Source organism: Emydura macquarii, unplaced genomic scaffold (assembly GCF_026122565.2).
Source record: "Emydura macquarii macquarii isolate MOO-44397 ecotype Brisbane River unplaced genomic scaffold, CSIRO-AGI_Emac_v2 contig_2473, whole genome shotgun sequence".
Lineage (NCBI taxonomy): Eukaryota > Metazoa > Chordata > Testudines > Chelidae > Emydura > Emydura macquarii.
In genome coordinates, this window is record NW_027132610.1 from 17,858,049 (window position 1) to 17,885,850 (window position 27,802).

The following is a 27,802-nucleotide window of genomic DNA, read 5'->3' on the forward strand; positions in this document are numbered from 1 at the left end:
GTAGTTAAGGCCCATGCAACCTTAATTTGTTCCCTTGTCCATATGCCTTATGACCCAGCCTTTAATTACGTGATCACATTCTATTTTGACCACATGATCCATGCCTCATTCAGTGAATGGGTAGCTATTTGATATATCTTCCACATGTAATGTGTGGCCCCAGTCCTTATTCTTCTCAGCATAGGCGCAATGTGTCTCAGGTGGCATGTGACCAGGATTCATCACTGAATTTGGTCCACTGGTTGGATCATTATCTTCCTTGGCTTGGGCTGGATGCTAACAAGGCGTGTGACGTGAAGGCTGATCCATGTCCCCCAATCCTTATTCAACACCCACCATCCAAACCCAGCATTCAATACAAAATGATTAATTTCCTCGTGAGTATTTCTGTGGTGCTCTCACAGAGTATCTGAGTGCTTCATAACATAAATGAATGTATCTGACTTGAGTGTTTGACTTTTCAACCTTACATTCCTTTAACAGTTTTTGTAATGTAATTTTATACATATAATACTAATTTAGTTGACAGCAGACAATGATTGTTAAAAGCCATGCTCTGGATGACCATCTGGGCCTTTGTGATGATGTCACACGTGAGCACCAACTTCCACTTGTGCATGGCCGAGGACCTCAGAACACACTAAAAAAATTCCCTTCACCTACTCTTATAGGCTGGCTTGTGCCATCCTTTCTTATGCTGAGTAGTGCCTTCCTCCATGAGTAGTCCCATTGATTTCAATGGGATTATTTATCACATAAAATACTGCTATATTTATAACATAGATGCGGGTGGGGCACTTTATAACATGATTATGGATGGAACCATCTGGCTCTGATTATATGCAGCAGTTTCGCTTCGATGAACTGCCAGGGCAGAGGAGCTTTAGCTTTCTGGGGAAAAGTCTTCTTGTGTAGGATCCCTTGAGGAATCCAGGGTTTTCACCTAATTCCTCTGCCAGCAAATACCAGTGGGAATGACTAGGTTTATATAATGGTATCTGTGGCAGCCACTAGTGTGGTGTGTGTAGAAATGAAGTTGCATTTGGCATCTAAATCATAATACTGGGTCATACGATTCCCTGGGACTACATCTGAGAGCACGAGAACCAATGTAAGAAAACATGGGGTTGTTTCTGGTCTCTCCAGCTAGCAGGGCTTCGCAGATCAGTAGCATGAGATCCTCTGGCCGATTCTAGAGTGCAAGGCCAAATTCTTGGGGAAGGTGAGTTCCAATTCTTCTAAAACTCAATTCCTCGCTCAAAGCAAATCCCAACACTTGTTTAATTATTGTTTTTTCTGTAAATGGCAGGCTGCGTCAAGACTGAGCAGGACATGTGGCCCGTGTCTATGAGAAAGCTCTGACTCCCGTTTCTTTTTTTTAATGGTCTTTTTAAAATCAGTGTGTCATTGTGAGACCTTTTCTTATACTTCATAGTGTATTTTAATACCAAAGTTGTAAACGTTTTTATACTTGTTTGATGCAGAGCGATTGAGAACAACCGGAAGTTAGAAGGGACAGACATCAGGCAGAAAGCTTGCCCATGGACTTTCAATCGCCATTTGGTGCCCACAGATTCTTACAGTTCATGTAAGCAGAGCAAACTATTTCAATAAGTTGCAGAACATGTAAGTTACACAGATCAGTCAGCAAAACAAAGTTTCCTAAGGCTCTTTGGCCAAATAGTATTTTTAAAGGGGAAAACCAAAAGCCCCCTAGAGGGAAAGTCCACGGGTAAACTAACCAAGATCATTAGCTCGGGAGGGCAATCGCCAGTGCCAGGTTCGGGACCTGCTCGCCCAGTGCCTGGCAAATGTTTAGCTCTGCCGCGGATCGGGCAGGGAGATCCCAGCGGACTGGTACTGAGTCTTCCCAAGGCTGCTTTACCCAGGGGGATGGATCGGCCGGGTCAGGGCCCCGCACGGCTGAGGGCAGCTTCGCGGAGGACGAGCCTGAGTCAGTGACTGGAACCAACCAACCCGGCCGCTGCGCCGAGCGCCCGGCGCTGGAGAGAGCGGCGGGCTGCCGCGCAGCGCTCGCGGGGACCCGGGGAGTTCCAGGGCCAGCAGGGCACGGACCAGGCGCACGGGACGGGGCGGGACGGGGCGGGGCGCTGCCTGCGAGGGCGTCTGCCGCCCCCTCGTCCCCAGCCGCTTATCTAAGCCCGGGGGCGGGGCGGGCGGCGTTTACACAACGCGGCCGGGCTGGAGAGGGTGGCAGCGAGCGGCGCCATGTCCTGGTACCGGAGCGCCGTGTGGTTCGTGAAGGGGCTGCGGGAGTACACCAGGTACCGGCCGGGGCGCGGGGCGCTCTGGGGGGCTGACCCCGCCTGGGGCGAGGCCCCGTTGAGCGCCCTGGAGCTGGGCCGGGTGCGAGCCCGTCGCCTCTGCAGCCTGGCCTAGGAAAAGCTGCCCCGGCGGGTCCCCCCCTCGTGCCCCGAGCCGTGGGGTGGGATCAGCTGCTCGCGTGGGGCGCGGCCGGCCGATGGTGCAAGGCGGGCAGGGAGCTGGGCTGCTCATTGGCAGGGGCCGGCGTGGGCCGGCTCTGGGCGTCACTCGGCGGGGCTGGTCTCGATTTTAGTGCGGGGTGTAGCCGCCGGAACGATCCAGCAACCCTGGGCGCTTCAGAGCATCGAGCACAGCCACTGGGGCCGTGGGTGGTTCTCCAGCTTTATGTACTGCCCCCCCTTCCGCACAGCAAGCCTCTGAGTGCAGTGCAGTGCAGTGCAGTGCAGTGACCGCTCCCCTGGACGTGAAACATACTTTGTATTTCGGTGTATGGAACAGGCTTTTAAATGGTACTTTTATAAAACTTTTGTTTCAAACGAATTGCTTTTTTTCTCCCCACTTCTAAATTAAAACTCAAACACATTTTATCAAATTTGTTGTCAGAAGCAGAAAAGTTTGTTTTTAAATAGTTACTGTTTAAAACGGAGGGCGGTGAAGAAATGTCGTCAAGATCGCTTTTCACAGCAGACTTAGCACCCCATTACCGCCCTTACTTTTGTGCTGCTGCTGGCGGTGGCGCTGCCTTCGGAGCTGGGTGGCTTGTGGCCCCACACGTAATAACCTTGTGGCCCCCTGAGGGGTCGTGAGCCCCTGTGCTAGGGTCTTTCGTTTAGTTGTGACAGTGTCATGGATCACATTCTTTGAGAAAACCTTCAGCACTCCACGAGCCATTTCATAGATGAACCCTGAAATGTGCTTCCTCCAGCCCACATTGAGCCAAGCGATGAATGGTCAGCTTTGTAATATCCTGGATGTCAGCGCAAAGCATTTTCCAGTGGTGCTTAGCACCTCCTTCCCCTACTCCTTTACCTCCTTAGCCACACACAAACGTAACCAATTTATGGGCAGGCTGCGGAGCAGATCTTGGATAGGAATTGCCACCCTGGCTCAGACTGAGGGCCATCTGTTCCAGGATTCTGTCTCCAACAGTAGCCAGCATCAGCTGCTTCAGAGGAAAGTGTAAGAACCTTGCAGTAAGCTGATATGGGATAATCTGCCCATGACATAGGTCTCTGCCTGATCTCTAAAACAAGATTGGCTTAAACTCTTAAACATGAAGTTTAATATCCCATCCAACATTTTGGTTGCCCTTAATTATAACAACATGGAGTTTTCTGGCTATCCACCTAAATGTCTAGTCCCTTGTCAAATCTTGCTCAGTTCTTGGCCTCAGTGCCTTTCAATGGCAACCAGTTCAATCACATGGTGTGTGAAAAAGCATTTCCCTTTTACTGGTTTTGAATTTACTACCTTGTAATTTCATTGACTGCCCCCCCATGTGGGGGTCAGGAAGGAATTTTCCCCGCAGCTCAGATTGGCAGTGATCTTGAGGGATTTTCACCCTCATCTGCAGAGTACGATTACAAGTGACTTGCCAGGATTAACTGGGTATATCTCATTTAATCATTTCCCTGCTATTGCAGGGACCTTAAGCGCTGGTGTACCTTGGTCCCTCCTGTTCTCTGCCTCTGTCACATAAGAGTCAAGTCTCCTGTGGGTCTTATTTACTGTAGTCTCTTTTTGGATGTTAGGGTTAGTGTGTGCGTGATGGTTGGTATGAGATACAGGAGATTAGACTAGATGATCTATTTATCCCTTCTGGCCTTAAACTCTGACTCTTGTTTTTATATCTTAAATAAATGTGTGTGTGTGTGTGTGTTTTTATATATATTTTTTTTATTTATTGTGTTTACTGTGTGTGTGTGTGTGTGTGTGTGTGTGTACATAATATAAACATGCACATTGTAAAACAGATTTCCTATCTGTGTATATTCTTATTCACATATTGTTGCTGATCCATAGAGCCCTGCACGGATACAAATACATGGATCCGCATTGATCTGCATCTGCAGGAATAAATTTTTCACCTGACACACAATTCGCCCCCTTTCTTTTAGATTTACCTGTGTCCGCATCCATACATCAGCTGTTTTGGAGCCAGCAGTTGAACCCCTGCCACCTCAAAAGGCTGATGAGCTCCACCTGCCTGACAGCTGATCAGCTGTTTGCTGCACTCCTGGCTGGCAGCTGCTCCAGCCCTGCCCCAGAAGTCTCAGAGGTCAGGACCATCTGACCATGATCAACAAGAAATGGTCCTCGGATATTTGCAGATTTGCAGGGCTCTATTGATCCAGGCCTTTTAATGTTACATAAAAGACCCATAGAGCAAAAGACAGGGGACTTGTTACATTTATTATTAGAAAGCTAAAGAAAATCAATATATAGTTACATTGAGTTCTGGTAGTAGAGCCCCTTTTTCTTTCTTCTACTGAAGATTTTGTATTTTTATGGATACAAAATATTCTGTCATTTACAAGCCTCTTGATTGATTTATTCAGGAGTGGCTATGACTCTGCATCCAGACACTTTGTTCCAGCAGACTTGGAGGTAAATGTAACTGGAAGATCTTTCATGATCACTGGAGCAAACAGCGGTATCGGCAAAGCAACTGCAACAGAGGTAGCCAAGAGAGGTGAGCTAAAGCAATGTTAACCTCTTTGGGATCTTTACAATGAGTGTTATAGAAGATTAAATGGAAAAGTGTTTGTCCCCTGGACATTGGATTCTGCTTTTCAAGGTGTTCTAGCTCCCATCTTCAGAGATAGGATGTTTCATATGAAACACTGCTGTCTTCAGAGGGGCATATTTGGGGTTCGAGCACCTTGTATGGTTCTTCAGCAGATCCTACCATGAGAACGGGTCATGAAACAAAAGGAGTGAGTGGAGGGGATCCACAAATTGTATTGATAAACATGCAGTTGAGAAATATTATGGGGTGGCATCTAAAGGTCTCAATCATGGCTCAAGACACCATTGTACTAGGCTCCATACAGACACATAGTAAAGTAAGACAGTCTCTGCCTCAAAGAATTTATAGTCTTAAGGTGTGAGGAGATATCAAGTAGATCAGCCCAACAAATGGAGGGGAGGACAAGGTAACAGTGAGACATTTGTGTTTGGAACAATAATCAGCAGTCCCTGCACACGAACTGCCTTACTTGATTGCATGCAAAAACTTTCAACTGCTATTCTTAAACCATGTGTCTATACAGATCTTGTGATTTGAGTTGGAACTAGTTATGGTCTAGTCTTTTAGGGATAAATCTATTACCTTCCAGACTTTGAGATGTCGTCATGATCCTCCGGTGCTTAATTGAGAAAAGATTCTTGTTTATAGAATGAAAGGGAGGAACAGATGTGTTTGGAGCTCTGTGTAGCTTCTGTTCTCTATATTACCTGAAATCTTAGCAGTTGCCTTACGTGTGAGATGAGAGCCTTAGCTGACTTCCACTGGATAAAGTGGTAACTATATTTTATACGTATCTAAGGGATTAAGGATCCCTGTAAGTAAATAATGGAATATAAGTATGCTTTAATGTTACCCACTTTTCCTGTAACCCACCGTAAGGTCAGCAGTCTCTTGTGAGTGGACCCAGTCGCTAGGTCCCACATGCTTCTAACCCAACTGGATCTGCGTGGAGTCTGGTCACTGTTTTTAGCTGTAGATATGCTCCCAGGCTCAGACGTCATTTCAGATAGTCTTCCTGGGTTGTGGGATGCTGCTGTCCTGGTGCACGAGACCCTAAAACTGGACTCAGACCTCCCAAGCCCCCAGTCACTTGCACCTCCGTCCCCTAAGAGTTCTTTCTAGACTATGGACTCTTGGGACTGACTCGTTTAACACCTTCAAGGACAACGTGGCAGAAAAGCAAGGAACACAGGCTTAACAAAGGAATTTCTTAGCCACAGTGACTGTACTCTTAAAGCACATGAACTACAGATCTTTGAAAACAACAAAAGTCTGGAGGCACACCCCTCAGAGTCTGGTCTTGCTCCCTCTTGTGAGTCCATCATTTGTCAGTGTTTCAGGCTGGGCAGTGTCTTTCCTGCCCTCTCTGTCTTGCAAGTTCTCCTTTCGTGTGCTGATGGTCAGCTCACAGCACAGAGTGGAACCCTGCCCTTAAATAGGACCTTCTTCTCTGTGCCAGGTACTCAAACGATGAAGCTTCATATCCACCAACCATGTTTGCCTCCCACTTGCAGGCCTCTGTGTGGAAAGACCTTGTACTGTGGGGATGCACTAGTTGAGGCAATCAAAGTCAATAGCCCTAGACTGCAACTGTGATGGAGCTCAGTGATGGCCTTCAATGAGGTGTCAAAGGGTATCCTGAGATGGTCAGCTATCTGGAGTGCAGCATAACAGGCTGCCCCCGGGCAAGTCCAAATTGATGTGGTCACAGTGCCAATATTTCAACAGAAGTACAGAATGCAGTTCACAATTGGAGAGAAAAGATGGGTGAGGTAATATCTCTTGTGGGACCAGCTTCTGTGGGTGAAAAAGTCAAGCTTTCAAGCTACAAGAGCTCTGTGTAACACAAAAGCTTGTCTGTCTCACCCACAAAATTTAGTCTAATAAAAGAGATTACCTCACCCATCTTGTCTCTCTAATATCCTGGGACCAACACGGTTACAACAACACTGCCAACAATTCACAATTTGATACAGTCCTATCCCACCCCATCCCTTTTTAAACTAGTTTGATTCCAGAGGCATTGCTCTGGGGATGTATGGAAACTGGTATTTAAAAACATCAAAACCATTTTGTCACTCTTCCCTTTCCCTGCACCTCTCCACGTCATACCTAATTAACTGTGATTCTTATGGAATTCCACCAGGTGGCACGCTTCATCTGGTTTGCCGCAATAAAGAGAGAGCTGAAGAAGCTAAAAGAGAAATAGTAACAGAAACTGGTAATCAGGTGAGTTAGTATTGAAAGTTTTTTGTTTTTACTCTTAATCACTTTGCAGACAGTAAGACTTAGAAGATTTTATAAGAAGTTCTCTGCATTAACTCACCCACTTTCATTGTTTGCTGTTTTAGTTTGCATATTAGAGGCACCTTCAGAAAACAGCAAAATATCTGTTCTTTCTAATGACTGCATTTGATGATGATTACTTTCAGCAACTGATGATTTTGATCATTCCCCTGGGGTGGGGGAGCCTGAGGTTGGTATGCAGGATGTTGCTTAGGCCAATAATATTCTTATACTTTCCCTTATTTTTATATGTAACTCCCTACAGATTACTATATGGCTGAGGCATTTTACAGTTAATGTGTATAAAGCATATATATGTTGCTACTGTGGACATTCACGTCCCAATTCCCTCAAAGTTGATCCTAGTCTTTTCTCATGCAGCTGCAGGTTTTCCATCTCCTGTACCTATGGTGTTTCTCTCTTCCTCCTGTGTTTACCTGACAGTTCCTCTTCGTACCTGTTTGTATCACTGTACAGCTCACGCTGGTGACTGCTGTTAATGTTGCACCACCAATTGTTCAGCAGTGGCACCTCTACAGCGGTGCAGTCAGATCTTCCTACCTTTTGCTGAGAGCTCCATTCATATTAGAAAGTGAGTTGGATCTTGACCAGAGTTTTTCAACTCTACTAAGAGTCCTTAATTTAGATTAGAATCAAGCATCAGACTTTCTATTTCTAAAGATCCCATAGTGACTGGATTCCTGCTCTTTGATCTCAGCTCCCTGATGTGAAATAAACTGGAACTCTCCTAGTTCTCAAAAACTTTTGGCCTTTTGAGATACAGCTGGTCAGCCCCATGCTATGCCCACCTCTGCAATGTTATATTCCAGTTCCTCAATGGAAGGGAAGCAGGTTACTCCCAGATAAATAGCCGAAGAGCATTTATTTATGATAGTGTAACCTACTGGTTAAAATAGGAAAAGACCATGAGGAAATATGTAGTAACTGAAACTGTTACTACCTTTCCCAACTCTGAGAAGACTGTGGATGAGTAGTAATCCAATCAAATGCTCTCTTCAGACAAGCATAATTGCAGATGAGTAATGATCTCTTCTGTAAAGATACCTAATGATTGCATTCCTAATTTTGGCGACTACAAATCCATAAATTCCCGTCAGGGCAAAACAAAGCAACCTGAAAAGCAGTTTCATGTTATACTTGGGGAGAAATGTGGGGGCTCTTCAAATTCCCAGCCAAAACGTGAGATGGGAGAGTTGGGGAAAAATTAATAAACAGGTTGCAAACAGATGGAGGACAATATAAGGTTGGTATTGCATGGCCTTCCTATGCATTAGCCTTCCTATGCATTAGCAGAAACTCAAGTGTTGGACCAGTTGTTTGTGCAGTCTGGAAGATAAGATTATATCAGACATAAACTCCAACTGGAAAGGGTCAGCTTAATGAAGAGTCTACAAGGACATCCTTCCTTGTAAGTGCTCCTTCAGGAGAGGAAGATCTCCTTCAGGAGAGGACAAGAACCTCTTTTTAGCATATTGGTAAGTTCCACATAACTAGACCACTGGAACATATTTTCCAATGTGAAAACAACTGTTACCTTGAGGGAAGTGTTCAGAGGGGTAGAGCTATAGACCATTTCTCTAAGATATCAAGAAAAGTTCTGTGACAGATGAGTGTTAATATTGATCTGATTTGGTCTGTAAACATATTTATACCAACGTTGATGGAAATATATGCTCAATAATCACCTCCAACCTTTTCTGCCAGCATGAGTGGACTCTCTTTTTCGATAAAACCTTCTGTGCAGAAAATACAGAATCAATTTCAAGTCCTTTTGATGTGTGACAGAACAGTGTGATAAGGAAATCCTGGGCTGTCTCATGCTAGGGAGCCAAAAGTAAAAAATCCAATCACATGATTCTTTCAGGGAAGCAGAATTACAAGTTAGGAGGGCTTCTTTTTGTTCTGTTTATACAGCACCTAACAAGAGGGGTCTTGGTCCATGAGAAGGGCTCTGGCATTATGATAATACAAATAATAATGATCATCCTTTCTTCTGATTTTTCCCAGCATCTTATCTGTGTCTCTTTTTGCTTGCATAATGAGTGTTTAAAGAAAAGACTTGGTAGAAGAGGAGGTCCTTTAGTGACTATTTTCAGTCTTGTACAGAAACATGCATACATGTTATCTTGGAGATGCCTCTTTGTAGGACACATAATATGACTGTCTGTGGTGTTTGTTTTGAGACTGAAAGCTATTTAGGGAAGAGAAGGATTTGATTTTCATCTAACGTGCTGATAAATGACACCCCATTATGCTATGTGAAATACAAATTTACAAACACAGTATTGGCAAGGAATTTGCCTATTAACAGATCCAAGTAAATTTAAAACACATGCAGACTTCTGGTGTGCTAAGGAGTAAATATTTCATAAGTTAAGGTGTGGGGGTACATAGAGACTTTACTTTCATCAAAAATTTTCCCTTCTTTATGTGCTCCATCCTCATTAGTGCTTTTATAACATGCTTACCACTTTAGCATTGTTTTCAGAATACTGGAGGATAATCATGACATGACCCAGAGTATCCCTTCTGAAAGCTGCTGGTTGCTTATAGTTGTATATCAATTACTTTTGTTGTATAGCAATGCCTTAGGTCGTCTTGTGGAAAAAATGTACCCAGCAGATCTCCTTTGACTCTACTCTGGAAAAAGATCACAGCCTTTTCCACGTCCTTGACCATTATACAGCAGAAGATAATATTTGAGGACAGCTTTGTTACCTATGAGAGCACCAGCAATCAACCCAATTCAATTTAGATTGAATTACACACACAAAATTAAGAAAAGAACACTATTAAGGTCAAGTACTCAGAGGTTAAGAAATGATAGTATTGAGGTTGCCAATGCAACCTTTGTTTGATTTACCCTCTCTCCCGCCCCCACCCGAAGACATGTCTTATGATACAGTCTTCAATTATATTATCATACACTATTTTTTCCTTAGTAGCCTTGCCTCATTCAGTGCACAGTATGGATCTGCCATTTGGATGAATTGAGATTGTGCAGTGAAGGAGGTGGTTGTCTGTAGGACCCCTGCCTCTTTTGTTGCTGAAGTTGGAAGGTGTGTAGTACAGGAGATGGGGGATTGTAGGAATGGAAAGGATTGTTTTATAGTTTAGATAGTCGAATGCTGCCCTGGAGAATTGGATTCCATCCCTGCCACAGAAGACCTGTATGATGCTGGGCAAATCACTTAAATTTAGCTTTTTGTAGGTAGGAACAAAAAAACAGTGACTCATTTTTTTGAGTGCTCAATTTGGGAGGTCGGATTTGCAGAAGAGCTGAGCACTTACTTGTAGGTGCAGCTGAAGTCAGTGGGAGCTATGCTTTGAACGTATAAAGTGCTCTATAAGGCTTGAAAAAAATCAAATGGTAGGCATATCATGTCGGGCACCCAAAATTCGGGGACGCTTTTGATCTTAATCTATCTGCCTCCATCCCCTGTCTGTACAATGGGGATAATACCGTCCTGTCACTTCATAGGGGTGAGAAACTAATAATTCTGTCTTCAGAGCAGGGTTTGAATAGTGTGCAATAGATGAGGCATGAGGCCACATCTTCAAGGATGAGGATAAAACACAATATTGAATAGCTGCCTGTTCAGTGAGCACCATCTATCCTGTGCCCTGAATGAAGAAGGGGTCCCGTGGAAAAGATAGTATGTGATCATACTAATTAAATGTACAGATCATTGCAATGCATACGCAGAAGGGAGATGAATTAAGGTTGCACAAGCAGCCCTAGTTCAGGCGTTTTCTAAGTGTTGAATGCTTGACTTTGCAGTCTTAATACCATTCTGTTAACATAGTTTTGTAATTTCCTAGGTTTTTAAAAAAAATTCCATCATGTGGCATCATATTAACACCCAGGTGGGGCTTCCATAGCACAGACCTCTGCCACTTGAGTTAGTGGAATAATTGATAGCGGTAGTGGGTTGTCGTCCTCTCTGTGGACCATCACCAGTGGGTAATGACACATTTTGCCAGTGGGTTTCATAGATATTTGCTGACAGCAGAGGAACATTGGGACTCTGAAATCTAGGGCTCCATTCCTGGCTCTGGAAGGAGTGTTCTTAATAGTCACGGACCTGTCTGCCCCTGTTCCTCCCCGAAGGCATGAATTTGTCTGCCTCCAGCCCATCACCATTCCGCTCCTGGCCCCTTTCCCAATCTCTCCACGTAGCTGGCTTCAATCTCCACCTCTCTTACTTCTCATCCCAGTTTCCTTGCCCAGCCCGTCCTTGTTTCCCTATTAGAGTCCCGGGCTCCTCATCCCAGTCTTACTCCCATCCCATGATCTTCACCTGAGCTCAGTCCTCCCTGAAGCAGATAGTCCCAATTTTCTTAAAGGATTTTAGGAGTAAATGTTCTGTTTACAATGTAACTTCTTGGAGTTATTTATATGCAGATTCACAGTTGCTAATGCATAAGTGGACAAATGGTAGCTTTGCCATTCTTAGGAGAGACATAACTACATCCCCCTTAGTGGGATTGTGAGGCATAATTCAGTAATGGTTGTAAGGTACCTCAAGATCTTTGGGTGGAAGATGATCTACAAGTACAAAACTGGAAGATCAGACATGTTTTATAGTAAGGATTGATGGGAGTTTGGAGGCTTATGTAACTGAGTTTTGTTGACTAGATAAATACACTGAATTTATGTGTTCATGAAAGCAAGTTGATAGCGCTAACTGCCATATGCATAGTTTGTGCACCATTTTGCAAGCTTTTTTAATAATTCTCTCATTACTGTATGTTATTAGCAGTAGCTACTAAGGCATCTATCTTGGCCTTCTCTTGAGCAGGGGTTGAATTTAATGACCTGTGAATTTTTTTAATGGTCTTATTACCTATTAGGGGCTAGAGTCAGATCACCAAACTGTGTATTGTGACCTCAGATGGTTTAGTCAGGTCCTTGTGGAGCATCTTTGCATAGAACTTCAGGAGCTAGTTTTCACTGCCATTTAGATGAATATCAAGAGTACGGACTTTTCATGTTGGTTGTAATGTAATTCCTTTTCTTGGTTTAGAATATCTTTTTGCACATTCTGGATCTGTCTAATCCCAAGGGAATTTGGGAGTTTGCTGAAAAATTCAAGACTGAACATAAGTTAAATGTCTTGGTAAGTTTGCAAGTTTAAATTGTGTACCTCTTTTGGCATCTACAATCTGTACCTCTCCGTTTAATAGTCTAACCTCTCTAATTCTCCAGGATTAATTTGTGCAAATGCTGCTGCAAAAATAATCCATATAGTCCTCTTCTTTGATTTTTGTCCAGCCCTTTTGTATACATAACTTTGATACAGAAGACAAGAGAAATCTGTTAAAGCTCCTTGTTGCAGCCTGCAAGGTCCTGTACAACTTTGCTTCTGCATGCCTCTGTCTTCTGATCTCCTATTGTTTCCTCTTTCACTCCACTGCAGGGTTGCCAACCTTGCATTTTAGTTTTTGCTGACATTAAGATCTGAAGTTGTTTTTTGTTTTTTGTTTTTTTTTTACTGACATCACTAAAAATACCAAAAAAATACAATAATATCACACAAGTGTATATTCACTCACAATATTCTGTACACAGGAATGTGGAATTACTCAATTGTTTTAGCTGCAGTTAATTGATCAGTCGGGTTCTTTGGGCGTGTGCAATAATAGAAAACAGAAAATTGGTAAATTCATGGTCAGTGTAGTTTTATGATACAAGAAGTGATTCTGAACAATGTCAAAATACAATGTTTTATTTCTACCCAGTTTCACGGACATTTTCATTTATTTATGGGTTTATGGACCGTGTTAAAATTGTTTTTTTTTTTTTTTTTTTTTTTTTTTTTAAATACTGATTGTCTGTAAATTTGCGGACGGTTGGCAACCCTGCTCCACTGAAGCAGCGTGACTAATTCCCTTAGTGTCCTACTCCCACTGTTCTGCCTGGTTGGCATGCAGGAGAGCAAATGCAGAGGTGATGTCTAAAGTCCTTGTTTTGCACCAGCATCTATATTGATGGATCCTGGCACAAAACCATATTGGCTTTAGTAGAACTTGGCGTGGTGCATGGTCTGTCCAAATGGGTGCAGTTGAAGGATCTGGGCTTAAGTTAGTGCAGCTTGCCTGCCAAAGAAGTGGAAGGGGGTGTGTTATGTGTAAGACGAGGGCAGAGTACAGCAGTCAGTGGGTAGTGCCTCTAACGTTAAACCTTTTCATGCCCTCTAGTTAGTTGTTTCTCTTGCTCCACCATATCCTTACTTCTGAGTTTGGCCCAAAGAGAGGGAGGGTGTTGTAAGCAGTAGGGAGAGGCATGGAAGAAAGGAAAGAGTTTAAAGAATAAAACACAGAAAGGCATCAAGTGGTGTACATGTCTGCTGGGTAACTGTGTGATCTTATTGTCGTTCCTATCCCTTTCAGTGCGTGATCCTCATTACTAGTGTCTTGTGGAATACAGTCCTTGGAATACTGTTCAGGCATGTGGAACAAGTGTTGGGGCCAACAGGGTGTGAGGAATCACAAATGCAGTGTTTGGGAAGGGCAAGTTGTGGGGAGTAGCAGGAAATGAGCAGAGAAATAGGTAGGGGTGATTTCTGCGGTGCCATGGACCTGAGGATGCGAAGGTTGAATGTGATCCAGAAGGGGAGATGAGCTAGTGTAAGGAGTCACTGTGAGAAAATACACAGTATTTGCACACCACTTGTCGTTCTTAACAAAATGTGGTAAAATGTTAGTGACTTTTCACTGGTACAGAAAAAACAAACTGAGAATTCATAAATGCATAGCTGTGATGATGTGGAGCTACTGGGATCTTTAATATGAAACTGATAAACTACATTACAAACTTTTTTTATTGTAATAGTTATGCTCAGCGAATCACACATGACTTCATTGTGTGCAAAAGGACCAGAAACTAACTGCAGTAAGGCACCCTGGTGGCCTACGGCTCTTATAATTTTGTTTGTTCAGTTAATTTGATCAGCTAGATTTCTATGAAATATACTACACTTCCTTGTGAAGATGGTTTTCACACAGCAGCTTCACTATAAGTGGCGGATTATCATGGCTGGAGTTACAATTTGCACACCATGGTGCATTGAAACAAGCTGTAACTTCATACCATGTCACCATTAGAGATCAAACTAACAGCAGGTTACAGTGTTGGGGGTGGGCGTGTATGGAGGGGCTTTTGTTTCAGTTTTTTAATACTGAGCTGTGTCTTACAGATCAACAATGCAGGCTGCATGGTAAACAAAAGAGAACTAACCGAGGATGGACTCGAAAAGAATTTTGCTACAAATACCTTGGGTAAGTACAGCAGGCTTTAGATAAGAGTCTAAGGTACTCCTGTGTATCTCTTTTTGTTTATAAAAAGGTATATTCTCACAAAGCTGTGCAGGATATGTTTTCTTCTTGGATTGAGAGTAGGAGGATTAGACTGTTATATTGGAAAAAATATATAACTTGTACAGAAGGTAATTTCTCAGGTTTCTCCCATGACATATAACTGACATATAAATGACATATAACTATCTATTAGTATTGTCCCAGCATCAAAAAGCTCCAGTTAACATCAGGGCCTCAGTGATACAGAGTTGTATAAAAAATCCACACACACAAAAACACAGGGAAAGGTTTGAGAGAGAGGGTGCAACACAATCGGCAAAGTGACTGGGTAACGCTTGGCAAAGGTTATGAGCCTTCCATGTGGTGTTTAATACATTGGGAACTGGTGGGGAGAAGGTAGGAGGGGGAACAACGAGTGGGGGATGGTGGAAGATAGGTCTGCATTGAGGAAGAGGAGAGAGGAGGTCTGAGCAAGCAGGCAATCAGAAGAAAATGTCTAGATTTTAAATGGAAGAAAGGAGTCATCAGTGATATTCAGGGGCTACAAAAATCACTCCTGCAAAAGGAAGTGTTGGATTGTAAGTGCTTTGGGAGCACAGACCAATCTTTTTTTGTTTTGTTTGTACAGCACCTAGTGCTATGGGATCCTAGTCCCTGTCTAGGGCTCCTGGGTGCTACAGTAATATAAATAACAAAATAATAAGCATGCTTGGTGGCTGACTGCCGGGTGTTCTGTGTTCCACCCCCCAAACCCACATCAGTAGGGAATGGAATTGGGTGAATACTGGGTCATCCACATAGGGTCACCTCCTCAGTTCCGGATCCAAAGGGTTGGAGATAGGCCCAGCCAGGGCTCCCTTACTCTTAGCACTGTTGCTCCTCTGTTTCTCTGGCTTCTGCTTATCTTTTTGAAAATCAACATTTGGGCAGCAATGTCTCATCCTTTACGTGCATGTCAATGAGACTTTCGTTTTTATAAGTCTGATTACGTTCATTTGGCTAATATATTTAAAAAATATTGGAGCTGATGGAGGAATGCATTTTTCTTCCGCTAAACTTTTCATACTGTTTGTGCTCAAAACTCAAAGCAGGTTTTGTTATTTCAGCTTCAGATTTGCCCTGGATCTACTCTATAATGAAGAATAAAAGCACCTCTGACCTTTCTGAAGAAATTGGCTTTCAATTAAACTAGTTAAATCCCTTGCACTTTTTCAAACAGTTCAGTAATGCACCAAGGTGCAGTGGCTCCAGATACAAGCACATTGAAACAAATACAGCTGTTTGAATATGAAACTATTTGTTTTCACTGTTTTCAAACAGCAAATTAATTGCCAAAATCACTGTGGTGCATCAGCTAATATGGATTTTTATCACACAAGTAGGGTATACTGCAAGTTAACCACACTGCACAGATGTTAGTTAACTTATGTCTAAGGGGCATTGTGAATTTCGGTGACTCAGAGGGAACTGTGACTCTGAATTGCCTATATTTTGTGGAAATTGGAACCAGGCAGTCACTCTTTTGGGAATGAATAGTGTTTAAAAACTTTCCTTACTTGCAAAGGATCTAATCTATCTTCCCTTAGTGACCTGCTTCTGCCTTATCTCATCTCCCTCTTAACTTAGGTCTAATGAAGCAGTCTACTGGTAATATCTCTGTAATTGTGCAAGATTTCGGGACATGACTGAATTTAAAAACTTTGCAACATTTTAGAGCTCTGTCAGTGTGCTAAATCTGATATCTAGATAACAAGTACATCAGTTGTGGCACTGTCTGCCTTGGAGTCTAAAACATTGTGAAGTGTTTAAATCCAGGTTAGAGACATTTCCCCTTGACTTATTTTTTAGTGTCCTGGGATGTATTGCATAAAGGATACTTAATTAAAAAAAAAAAAAAAAAAAAAAAAAAAAAAATCTAATGGAAAACCGGGCCTAATGTCGAAAGAAAATGTTCTGTACTACATTCCTTTTCTCTCTGCATTCCTCATCAGAAGGTATTTTTTTTTCTTCTCACCAAGTTGTTTTTAAGAATTAAGACTTTAATTCTAATTCAATTCATGTGCTGTACTTCGTTAGAAAATGTTAAGGCACAGCAGGTTTGTGAAGCAAAAGAATTACTATTCCTTAGTTAAGAACTGAGTCACTGAAAGTGGTCCTTAGATAAATACAATTTGGGGACTTATCTATTCCCCTAAAGTTTGTGTGCAATGGTAGCCCAAGTATTTAATTAAAAAAAAGAAAAGAAAAGCAAACTGTCTTGTGCTGGGGTGTTTGAAGTCTGCTTTGCAGTATAGTATCATGCCTGTGTATTACACCATACAGCTTGTGACTGTTTGGCTTGCCAGACTTTTCCAGATTTGTTTTGTTAATGTTAAACCTTTCATGCTGAAGAAAATAGGGTAGTCCTGCTATCTCTTTATTTACAGTATTTCTATAAATGTTCATGGCACTTTACAGAACAAACATGACATGATCCTTGCTGCAAAGACCTTATGACCTACAGGCCTGAACTTTGTTCAAGTAGCCCTTTCCCGCATTTCAGTGGGACTATTTCTAAGGGCTGCTCACATGAATAAGAGTTTCTAGCATTGGCCCTACTTTTCTACATGAGTGAAAGCTGGCAGGGCAAAGGAAAATGGCGTGTGTGGGTCGGTAGGGTGCACGCATGCACACATCTGGGTTTTGTGTCTTGATGGCTATTTTTTAACGTTTCTAAGCTAAAATTGTTGATTGTAAACTTGCGGGCAGGGACTGTGTCTTCCAGTGTGTTCATCTAGCACAGTGAAACTCTGAGCATTATCACACCAGAAATAAACGCTGTGTGGTGGATTGTAGTTGTATTAATTATTCTTGCTCTGAATGCCTTGCCCCTTCTTACCAGGTAGACCACAAAGAGTTAGTGCTCTATTTACTGGAACTCGACTGAAGTAAAAGAGCAGAAGAATGATCAATCTGTCCTGACTGCTCTGCAGCTATGTAGGAGTAATACTGTAGTATAGAAACAGTACTTCAATATGAGTGTTAAACTGAATGCAGCAATTAACAAGTCCTGCTGATAGGGTGAGATTATGTAGGGATACATAGAGATCTTCCAGGGGGTACATCAATGAATGTAGATCAGTTTCTCAATTTGGGGGTTGCAAGCCCCAGGTGGGTCACGGGATTGGATTAGGGTGGTCGCAAGTGCAGAGCCAGCATTAGGTGGTGGTAAGCAGGGCAATTGCCCAGAGCCCCATGCCACGAGGGGTCCCACAAAGATAAATTGCATTCTTCAGCCCCAGGCAGCGAGGTTCAGGCTTCAGGGGTATAGTAGTCTGGAAAGGTTGAGAACCACTGATGTAGATGATTGGGGGCGGTTCAGAATGGCTTCTTGTGTAGCAGCATATGTCAGTGGAGCACTCTTGTTGCTTTTGTTCTTTTGTCTCCCGTGGTTGAGCTTCAATCTCATCCTAGAGGTTGGACTCTTACTTGATCAAGGAGCTGCTGCACTGATAAGCCGTGATTTCTTCTGATGTGACATACAGGCTTCCTAGTCAGCATTTGATTTTTTTTTTTTAAGCAAGCTACTGCATGATGATTATCCCAGCTGACAGTGTTCAATCAGTGTGTATAAAAGCTGTCAGTAGAGGGGGATGGATGGACGATACAGTACTTTTTGCTTGTTGGCACATTAAAGATAATCTTGCACAGTTGAAACAAGGCCCGTAAAGCAGTAGAACAAGGGAAGTCTTACTTCATTTTTACACATCACATCTCTTCACTTCATTATGAGAAAACAGTACATATATTAATTTGTATTGGCTCTTACTGGCAGAGGGATTGCAACACCCCACTGGGAGATCAGAGGAGATGATCACAGAATACAGTATGTCTCTACTCCTCACGCTAGCTGAACCTAAACCCCCTTTGCTTCACTATTTTTTCTTCTTTTTTAATATAATTGTTAAGGCCACATCCTCTTCCCAGTGTTCAGCCAAAACAATGGGTAGGACATGGGGATGGATCCTCTTTTCAGGCCCTAGAGTGTAGCACAGCACCTGGACAGTAACTTCTCTAGCCTTCGTTGCTGTTTGCAAACCCCTTCCCCTCCCTGCAAAAGAGGTCTGGCTAGTGAACCATGGGAGGCAGTACTTCCTAGTGGATAGGGCACTAGACTGTCTGGACTCAGCAGATCCCAGATCTGTCGTGGGTCTGCTGGGTGACCTTGGGCAAGTCGCTTCCTCTCTCTCTGCCTCCATTTCCACATCTGTAAAATGGAAATACTTGCCCATCTTTGTAAAGTGCTTTGAGAGCTACAAAGGAAGTGTTATTTAAGAATATTATTAATAATAATCCACATAGCTGCAAATCCACTGGCTGCATCACCTCTCTAGCTATTAGGGCAGAGGGAGCCCTTACTGAGCAAAGCTTTGTGGTATAAAGGAAGTGTAGATCTGTGTCTTGTCTTTTTTGCACACATTCCACACTCCACTCCCCTTTCTTGTGCTGGGCCGACAGATTGGGCCCTTAAAGAATAGTGTACTGAATTCTGATTTCCTGCTTGAGAGAGCTGGCATGTGGATGTCTTCTCATAGAGGCCTCAAAAAGATAAGAGAACCTTCATTATACTCCATTTAAAAACACTTGGTTGTGGCAAAAGCAAGCCAATTTATTTAAGTGAATGAACCACTGAAATCTGTATAATCGAGATTTTTTTTTTTTGTTCCCACTTTTTTTCCACAGTTGAACTGTTGCCAATATGCTGCAGAGCATGGGAGGATGGGAGACCTCCAATGAGTGTGGTGTTGGCTGCCTGCCATTGTGTGAATGTTAGAGGATTAAAAACTTCACCAACAACTTAAATCTAATTGCCAAATAGCACATCAAGAGAGAACTATTCCAGCATGCTCCCAGGACATTTTGGTCTGCAATGATTGCATCATCAATTAATTTACTGTTCTAAGCAGGCAAAAGCTTTACACTTTTCCTCTGGCCGCAGCCCTAATTTGCTTTATAAATCAATTTTGAAACACTGGATTTTTGAGTCATTTTACATAAATGCAGTACAGCAGGTAGGAAAGCATATTCTCATGTACAGTGTTGCATATTGTATCCTGGCGATCTTCAAGTCTTAAGTATGTAAATTATGGTTCTTTTAACCAGTAGCGTACTACAATGTTGACTTGAAATTTGCTTTCAGGACACTGGCATTTGGGCTGATGCATATTTTGCTTAGATCTGCAGTCTTGCTCAGGATATATTTTTGTAGCATTATGTGGAAAGGATTAGTGACACTTCTAAGCCTTTTAAGATACTGCTTGGGAGTAGCTTTTTTTTTTATTGCTGTAAAACTAGTGTGATCTGCTGTGGCTGAGAATTTCTGTAAGAATTTACCAAACAGCACTGCAGCAATACCGTCCTTTCATCAGAGTAGCTCCGGCTTTTATTTTGCGACAGGTGAATTGAAAATTGACATTACTTGTTTCTATAAGAAATCATAGTTTTAGAACCCTAGCATTATGAGAGTTTCACAATATGATCACAAAACACTGAGCTTTGTGACATACAGCTGTACTGCTGTGTTAACTGTGTGGAATTTCCAAAATGGGGGAGATGCTAATTAGAGCATGATGTCAAATTACATAAATTGATGAGAGGATCTGAGTAATTGGGGCAATTATGGAACATACCACTAGGGAATGTGAGGTGGTATCTTTTATTTGTTATTTAAAATGTGTGTGTGTGTGTGCATTAGAATCAGGCAGCTTCTTTTCACTATCTGGGCATCAGCAGGATGGAGCGTTGAGAGTACAGGAGAGACAGGCTCCCTGCTCTCCGTTTAGGTCCCTGGTTCTAACACAGCCTGCAGCTGCCCAGTGCTGCAACTTCAGGGAAAGGCCTGCTCAGCCATGGATGGAATATTGGAGATTTTACTGTGGTCTAGCAAGTCTCTTCTGAGCATTTGCAAACTGTGATTCCTTCCCCTTCCTCTCCCCATACCTTCCCTCTAATCAAAGTTTATAACTTGTCCAAATTCAGGCAGATTTTCACAGAGATGGCAGAAGGCACGTAGGCCACATGCTGCCAAATTTGAAGTTCCTGCTCTGAAGCATTAGGGCCCTGGAGCCTCTCAGAGAAAAGATCTTCAGAATTTAAGCTAGGCAAAACACATTTTTCCCCTACTTTTTTGTTCTTGGAAACAGCTGAACTGCCTTCCCTGAAAAAAGGCAACCTGAGGCAGGCACTTAGCATGGTCAATTTCAAACTGTTAAAATTTGGCAAACTTATAAGCAACTGAAAACATATTGGGACGTGTCAGGCAATCTTAATAGGTGTAGCTATCAGCTCCCCCCACAACTGTAAATGAGTCGGCAGTTTTCTGCACAACACTCAATTTGAAGTAATTTGGAATTTTGGGGTATATTCAGTTATTTTAGGGGGGAGAAAGTAGAAACAATGTTTGTCTGCCACCATTGTAAAATATCTCTGGCATGTTTTTTCCCTGGTAAACCATATTGTCTTTAAAATTACGACTGGAATGTAGCTACTAGTCCATATGTTTTTATATATATAAAAGACTTTAAAAAAATCAGTGAACTATCTTTGCATGCTGAATATGAGTGTCTATGACCCTGTCTTCACTTACCTCCGAGACTTGGCGGGAGTCAACGGGAGTTTCGCAAGCTACGCAAAAACTTGCATAACTCCCGTTGACCTCTCTGCTCCTCTTCAGCGTGCCGTCTTCACTGCACTGCGCTGACGGGAACTGTGTTCCCGTCGTCGCAGTGCTACGCCACTTGTGAAGGTGGTCTTAGTACATCGATTTCTGGATCGACTGAGTGGGTCTTCACTGACGGCTCAGTCAATTCAGAGGAATCGATCTGACGGCAGCAACTTTGCCGCTGTCTGTGTAGCTGTAGCCTAAGTAATGAGGAACACTGCATGCATTTTATTGGTAATTTGTCAACTGAGAGAAATATTGAGACTCTTGATTCTTTATACCAAATGGTCTAGAAATGGAGGGACTTTCTGCACTTCAGTACTTTGGAGGAGCTTGTTTTTGGTGACATGTTCTTGTTTTCCTTTCTTTTAGGTACATACATTCTGACAACTGCTCTACTGCCTCTGCTGGAAAAAGAAGATGATCCCAGAGTTGTGAGTTTATAATGCTCCTTTTTAAACTTTTTTTTACTACACTTTGTGGTTTGCGACAGTGTCTCTCTGCTTTTTGGTTGTGTACATGATGTTTTCAGGCCAGTATTAGTCACTCCTCCATCACAGGCCTAGCACTCTCTTAAATTCTAATAATTAATAATCGCCAATTCAAAATCTGAGTTCTTGCTGTTTTGCAACATCTTTCTAATGGTAGAGGAGCTACAGTGGCCAGCGAAGTAGATAAATATCTTATTCAGAGACTACTATTTTTCTCTACACCATATTTCCTGCAGCACAATGAAACAGTAGTGTAGGGTTAAAAGACCCTTCTAGACTTTGGTGGAAAAGGAGACATTTTATTATGAAGCATTCAATATTTATACAAAACAATTGGAAAATATTCTAATAAATGAGCTGCCACCTATATTTTAAGGTTTGCTGTTTTGTAACCTGCCAGGATTAGAAATGCACTTCAGGCCTCTCACTATGCCTGTGTCTAAGAAAGAACAACTGGTTGGCTTTTCCCAGTGCTGGTCATGCATCAGTGAATTAAAAAGTCTATCTGTATTCTGTCCTTTTACTAGTAATTCTGATAAGCTAAAAGCATGAGCAGTTTCCTAGTAGGGCTAAGAGCATTTTGAATGAGGATCAACTCTATTTTTTTAACCTTTCCTTTGTCAGCTCTCCAGATATGCTTTGTGGTGCAGCTGTGATGATCCTCTTCTGCAGGCATAGTGTAAAGAGTAGAACAGAAGAATCCTGCATGCACCATAACTCCACTAGTGGGCCTTAAGACAATCTTAATGAACATAGGGGACCGGTTTTTTACATTCACTTAATTTATTACAGATAACTGTCTCTTCAGGAGGGATGTTGGTTCAGAAATTAGATGCATCTGATTTGCAGTCTGCAAATGTAACATTCGATGGCACTATGGTCTATGCCCAAAACAAGGTACGGTATGTGCTTTTGAAAGTAAACCCTGTAACTTGGATCAGACTTGGCAGTGTGATAGTGTCCTTTAAACTGCATCTAAACTATAGATAATGCAATATGCAAAAATTCTTATCAATACAGTTCATTTCCTGCTGAAACTGAAATTAATGTTGCATATTACAGTAAAGATTATGGAGAAGCTTGAGGAGTGGGTGACTCTTGCATGCGGTGAGGGCAATACCAGTGTTTGGTTTGACCCACTCCCAAAAATTTTATAGAAGGAGTTGAGGGGAAAATTAGACTGGATTAGGTCTTTTTTCTTTTTCTTTCCATTTTCTAACCCTGTCTTTAGCCTCCAGTAAATGGACTTGGTGAGTGAAAGCATCCTGCGCTTATGTTAGCATAAAAGCTTTAATAAAAAACAAACAAGGGTTAATATCTATTGCTGGGTATGTAGGTTGCCTGCCCTTTACCAGTCTGGTGGTCTCTGACAACCTTATCCTGAAGAGGTCTGTAGCTCGAAAGTTTGTCTTTCACCAACAGAACTTGGTCTGATAAAAGATGGTCCTGTCACTCTAACATTATCTAGTGGCAAGCTGCTTTTCCACTATATGAGTGGTACAGGTGTTTTCTATATTGCCTGCCACCTGGTAATTACAGTGCATTATGGGTGTATTATGTCTTCCTTGGAAGTGTTTGGTATTGGCTACTGTGAAAAAGGATAACAGACTAAATGGATCATTTACTCTTTTCCAGTATGGCATTTTTTGTTTTATTCTAGAGACAGCAAGTAGTCTTGACAGAACAATGGGCTAAAGTTCACAAAAACATCCATTTCTCTGCCATGCATCCTGGCTGGGCAGACACACCAGGTACAGTCTGCTAAAGGCATCATCCCCTCCCTCCCCCCCCCCGGTACCCTCCCAGTGTTGGCCTTGAAGTGTAATATGACATCATTGTAAATTTGTCTAACAGGTCCATCGATATGTTCAGTTTAAATTCCTGAAAAGTGGCAGTTATATACATCTCTGCTGTCCTGTTTTATGGGGACTCTGATACCAGACTGAAGCTGGGGATGCAGGTCTGCACTCTAGCCTGACCCTCTCCTGCATCCCTGCACCCCCAACTCTTGCTTCAGCTTCAGCAATTGGGCCACCAATGCTGTCTCACTCCCTTTCTGCTGTGAGTGTGGAAACTACCAGTTTCAGTCGTGTGCTTCCAGATGGTGTATTGCTCACCCACGCTACCCCTCTAATTCAAGCCCCAGGGGACTTCAGCTTATTCTGCGTTGTGAAGGGGACGGCTACAGCGTGAAGGATCTCCACTTTAGATCAAAGGGAACTGTCTAGCCACTTTTCTTTATTTTTATATTCCGGAGCATGTAATTTCTTAAAAGGCTTCAAAATATCCCTTTACAAATCTAGGAACAGGTCCTGCTACATAAGGAGCCCCGCCAGCACCCACTGATCTCCCTGTGTGACTCTGTACATCGCCCTGCAGTTCTCCAAAACACTGGCAAGGAAAGATGAAGCCTAAGTTTTATTTCCCACTTAAGCAGTTTAGATGCATTGTGTGTAGCTTGGGCACTCTCATTATCTCTAGCAGACATAGTCATAAAATCAATGAAAACAAGAGCTAAATCCCCAGCTGGTATTTCCACCATTTGTTTTCTCATGTTCTACATCCAGTCAACTTCAAAAGGATCAAACAGTGCTGGGGAACACCTCTTTCTTCTTTCAAGTCTCATTCTCGCAGCCTTCTGAGGGTCTCCGTACAATTTAGTCCAACAAAGGAGAAATGGCTGGTTCATCTTTAGGCAACCTAATGGCACACCACGATAGTAACTCTGCCATTCCTGGGACAGGAGTATCATCTTACCTGATTTAAAAAAGTCACTGCTTTCCCACTTATGCTAATAAAGAACGATCACCATTTTAACCTTAAACTCTACCAAAAGCCTTGATTGACATAACACTTCTAAATTATTCTTCTCTGTAGCGGTGAGGTCATCGATGCCAGAATTCTACGAGAAGATGAAGAATAAACTGCGCACAGAGGCTCAGGGAGCCGATACCGTAGTGTGGCTGGCAGTTTCGCCTGCAGCAGTGAAGCAACCAAGTGGTCTGTTCTTCCAAGGTAAAGTGGAAGTGCCGGACACTGAACACAGAGGGAGAGTGCTATGACTGCACTGATTGTACAATTATTGACTTTGTCAAATGGCAAGCGCGGTCACACATTGAGGGTTAAAATAGTTCCTGAAATTATTCATAGTGTGAGACTCCAAAGTCCAAACACAGTGTTGCACAACTGACAGAACTGTTCAGACTTTCTGTGACTGTGTTTTGCTGGTTTTGTCCTTTCGATCAGCTGGCACTGTTTGACTAAAACATCTGGGTTTAAGGTGGCTCTGCATATGACTAGGGAGAGACGTGGCAAAGCAAAGTGCGCACACAGCGATGTCAGACTGTTGCCTTGTGTTCAGAGTATCGAGTAGTTGTGTTCATTGTGAGGGCACTTGTTACCCCTAATTCTGTTCACATTGATAGCAGCAAGGTGAAAGTGCACATTTGTTCTTTCTGAAGCTCTGTGGTGGGGACTTGAAGTCAGGATTGTTATTAGGGTGAATAATACAGACCAACTGAGATGAGATGTAAGTGCAGCTGCGCTGGTGAACAGGGGGATGAATGCAGAAGAGGGTGGGAAAGGGCTTTAAACCTTCCCATTCTGCTACTCACACTAAATATTCAAGCAGGAGCAGTTTTGTGATGCCTCTGCTCTCAGGGCAATGAGGATCTACTATGTGGGAGAAAAGCCAAAGTCTGGGCCCCTTTTCCTAAAAAGCACTCTCACTGGGTGTGAAAGAGGCTTGCTTTCAACTTGTATGCTCAGTCTGGGAGGTTTGGACCCTTTCTCTCCACAGATAACTGATCCACTCTTAGTCACATTTTTAATTAAAAGGTTGATGAAGTTGATTTTTATCATCCCCCACCCTCCAAGAGCAGTAAACAACAGGCTTGAGTCAGCTGCCCTTAAACAGTGTTTGAAACTGCACTCTTGTAGAAGGATGGATGACAACCCCGAATAGGACAGACACAAAACTGCACCTCTCCAACCCACTCCTGCTTACAGCCTGGCTTCTATAACTATGGTGAAGATAAACTAACTTTTTACATCTCAATGGGCCACTTCAGAAGTTGGACTTCACTAAACATAGTGTAGCAATACTGCTGAAGGAGAAATACTCCACTGTCCAGTAGTGATCTGAAGTTGCCTTTTAGAAAGATAAGAGCACACTTATCCATCTGTTATTACTAAGTGCTGTGACCACAGTCGTGTTAAGGCAGAGATCTAGAGTTGCTCTGGGAGTGGTATGTAATTACAATTAATCAGGAATGGAAATTTAGGACTATCCTTTATGGTGCTCTAATGGTGTAGCAGTGTGGTAGACAAACAAGAGGCTTAGATTAGGCAAGGAGTATTTTAGCGGGCCAGTCGGGCTAAGCATTTTGATTGAGAACTGGTTTATCCTCTTGATCAAAGGCCAAGTGCTTAGCTAGCATTAGCATCACGGAATTGGCTTAACTCTGTATTTTAAGGATAACATTAACCCACTTCCACCCAGTGGAATAGCTGCATCAGTGGAAACCCCCATCCTATAAACAAGGAAAGCCACAGTTTGTTCTGCTGCTTGAAACTGGGCTAAATTCCATCCATGCAAATCACAGCCCTGATTTTAGTCAGTGTAGCTGGGCAAAGTACCATGGGGACACAGCCTTCCTTTTTCTAATGTCGGGCTGCAAAGAGAGAGTCCACAGCTTAGTTATAAAATCAATCTGGCAAGGACAGGCCCTGTGGATCCATAATTCAAAATGAAATTAGCATAAGTGCTTTCTGGGTTTAAAAAAAAAACATTTCACTTTCCAAAGGAACAAGTTTAATGTTACCGAACTCCACAAGGCCAGGTGAACATTTTGGCCTCAAGAGCATTCTGTGCACATGTAAAATGCATTGATGGTTCTAGGACAGGAGAAAGAGACCACTTCATGCTGGGAGAAGTGACTGATTTACATCTTTTTTCTCTTTTCAGACCGGCAGCCTGTTTCTACACACCTGCCCCTGGCTAGAACCTATCCTTCACCAGAGGAGGAAGTGAAGCTAGTAGAAGCTTTGGAAGAGCTTTCCCAGCAATTTAAACCCACTTGATCACTTCTTCTGTAGGCATTTATCACCACCTGATTGAACAGAAAGGAAGCTTTGAATTACAATACGAGCAGTATGCTGGTGTGTGCCTGGTACAAATGAGGGGGAAAGAACAAGTTTGCTACAAATAATATAGTTGAAAGGTGAATGGTGATTTGTCTTGTAACTAACATTGTAAGATGTGTGGTTATTGAAGGATTTCATTAGACAGAAGTCATCAAACAGTTGACTATGAACTTGCATTTCTCTCCTCTGAAGTCCTGCCATGTCGTACAGTGGGGATATATTCACCTTGCTTGGAGTAGGTAAAGAGCAACAGGAGGTATTTCAGCATGGGGTTGTTCATATGGGCCTGTAACAAGCAGTTTGTAACCTAGCACCATGCCTAATTAAAGTGCTATTGCCTACTGACTGTCCCATAAACTTGTGTGGCTACAATCTAAAGTAAGGTAGTGCTTGGTTAGACTTTACAGACACTACCTCCATTATCTAGGTTTTGCTATTCTCCCCATTCAGTCACAACTTAATCACTGCTTTACAGCAGCAGAGGACTGGTATGTAGATGAAATCTAAAGATCACGAGTGCTTGGGCACTAGACACTGCTTTTTGCAAGAGGAGAAATGCTAGACTCAGTTAATAGCCTTCCATGACCAGTCTGTTTTAGTTTGATTTTCTAAATGATCATCAAGAGTAAGTTCCTTTTCTTTTTTGAAGTTAAACCTATACCTTTCCATATATCTAGTGCTCTTAAGTGTGGTGTTTGATAGGTAAGAAGCTGGTGTAGAGTTTGCTTGTGGGATGGTAGACTACCATCAATTTGGAGCACCTTTTCTTTCATAAAGTCTGGTCCTACAACGGCCTGTATCAGT

At 42.6% G+C, this 27,802-nt stretch overlaps 1 protein-coding gene across 5 annotated transcripts; it reads left to right on the top strand.

Moving 5' to 3' along the window:
* Positions 1-1,737: 1,737 nt before the first annotated feature.
* DHRS12 (dehydrogenase/reductase 12) lies at positions 1,738-27,802 on the top strand. 5 transcript variants are annotated; one of them, XM_067563069.1, is made up of 10 exons: positions 1,738-2,285; positions 4,845-4,978; positions 7,182-7,264; positions 12,370-12,462; positions 14,542-14,623; positions 21,735-21,796; positions 22,646-22,750; positions 23,514-23,604; positions 24,731-24,868; positions 26,820-27,802. In XM_067563069.1, exons 1-10 carry the CDS (start codon positions 2,230-2,232, stop codon positions 26,933-26,935), a joined length of 960 nt encoding a protein of 319 aa, XP_067419170.1. In that variant the 5' UTR covers positions 1,738-2,229; the 3' UTR covers positions 26,936-27,802. The 5 variants fall into 5 exon arrangements, 3 of the variants coding, with proteins under 3 accessions (XP_067419170.1, XP_067419171.1, XP_067419172.1); XR_010922600.1 differs by lacking the exon at positions 26,820-27,802 and having other exon boundaries at positions 23,489-23,604; XR_010922601.1 differs by lacking the exons at positions 24,731-24,868; positions 26,820-27,802 and adding an exon at positions 24,157-24,709 and having other exon boundaries at positions 23,489-23,604.

Bases quoted from the DNA above. Each gene is read 5' to 3' on its own strand.
- DHRS12 (XM_067563069.1), top strand. From the start codon at position 2,230: ATGTCCTGGTACCGGAGCGCCGTGTGGTTCGTGAAGGGGCTGCGGGAG. The intron at 22,751-23,513 runs GTACGGTATGTG...GTTTTATTCTAG, and splicing joins TGGTCTATGCCCAAAACAAG to AGACAGCAAGTAGTCTTGAC. The intron at 23,605-24,730 runs GTACAGTCTGCT...TCTTCTCTGTAG, and splicing joins TGGCTGGGCAGACACACCAG to CGGTGAGGTCATCGATGCCA.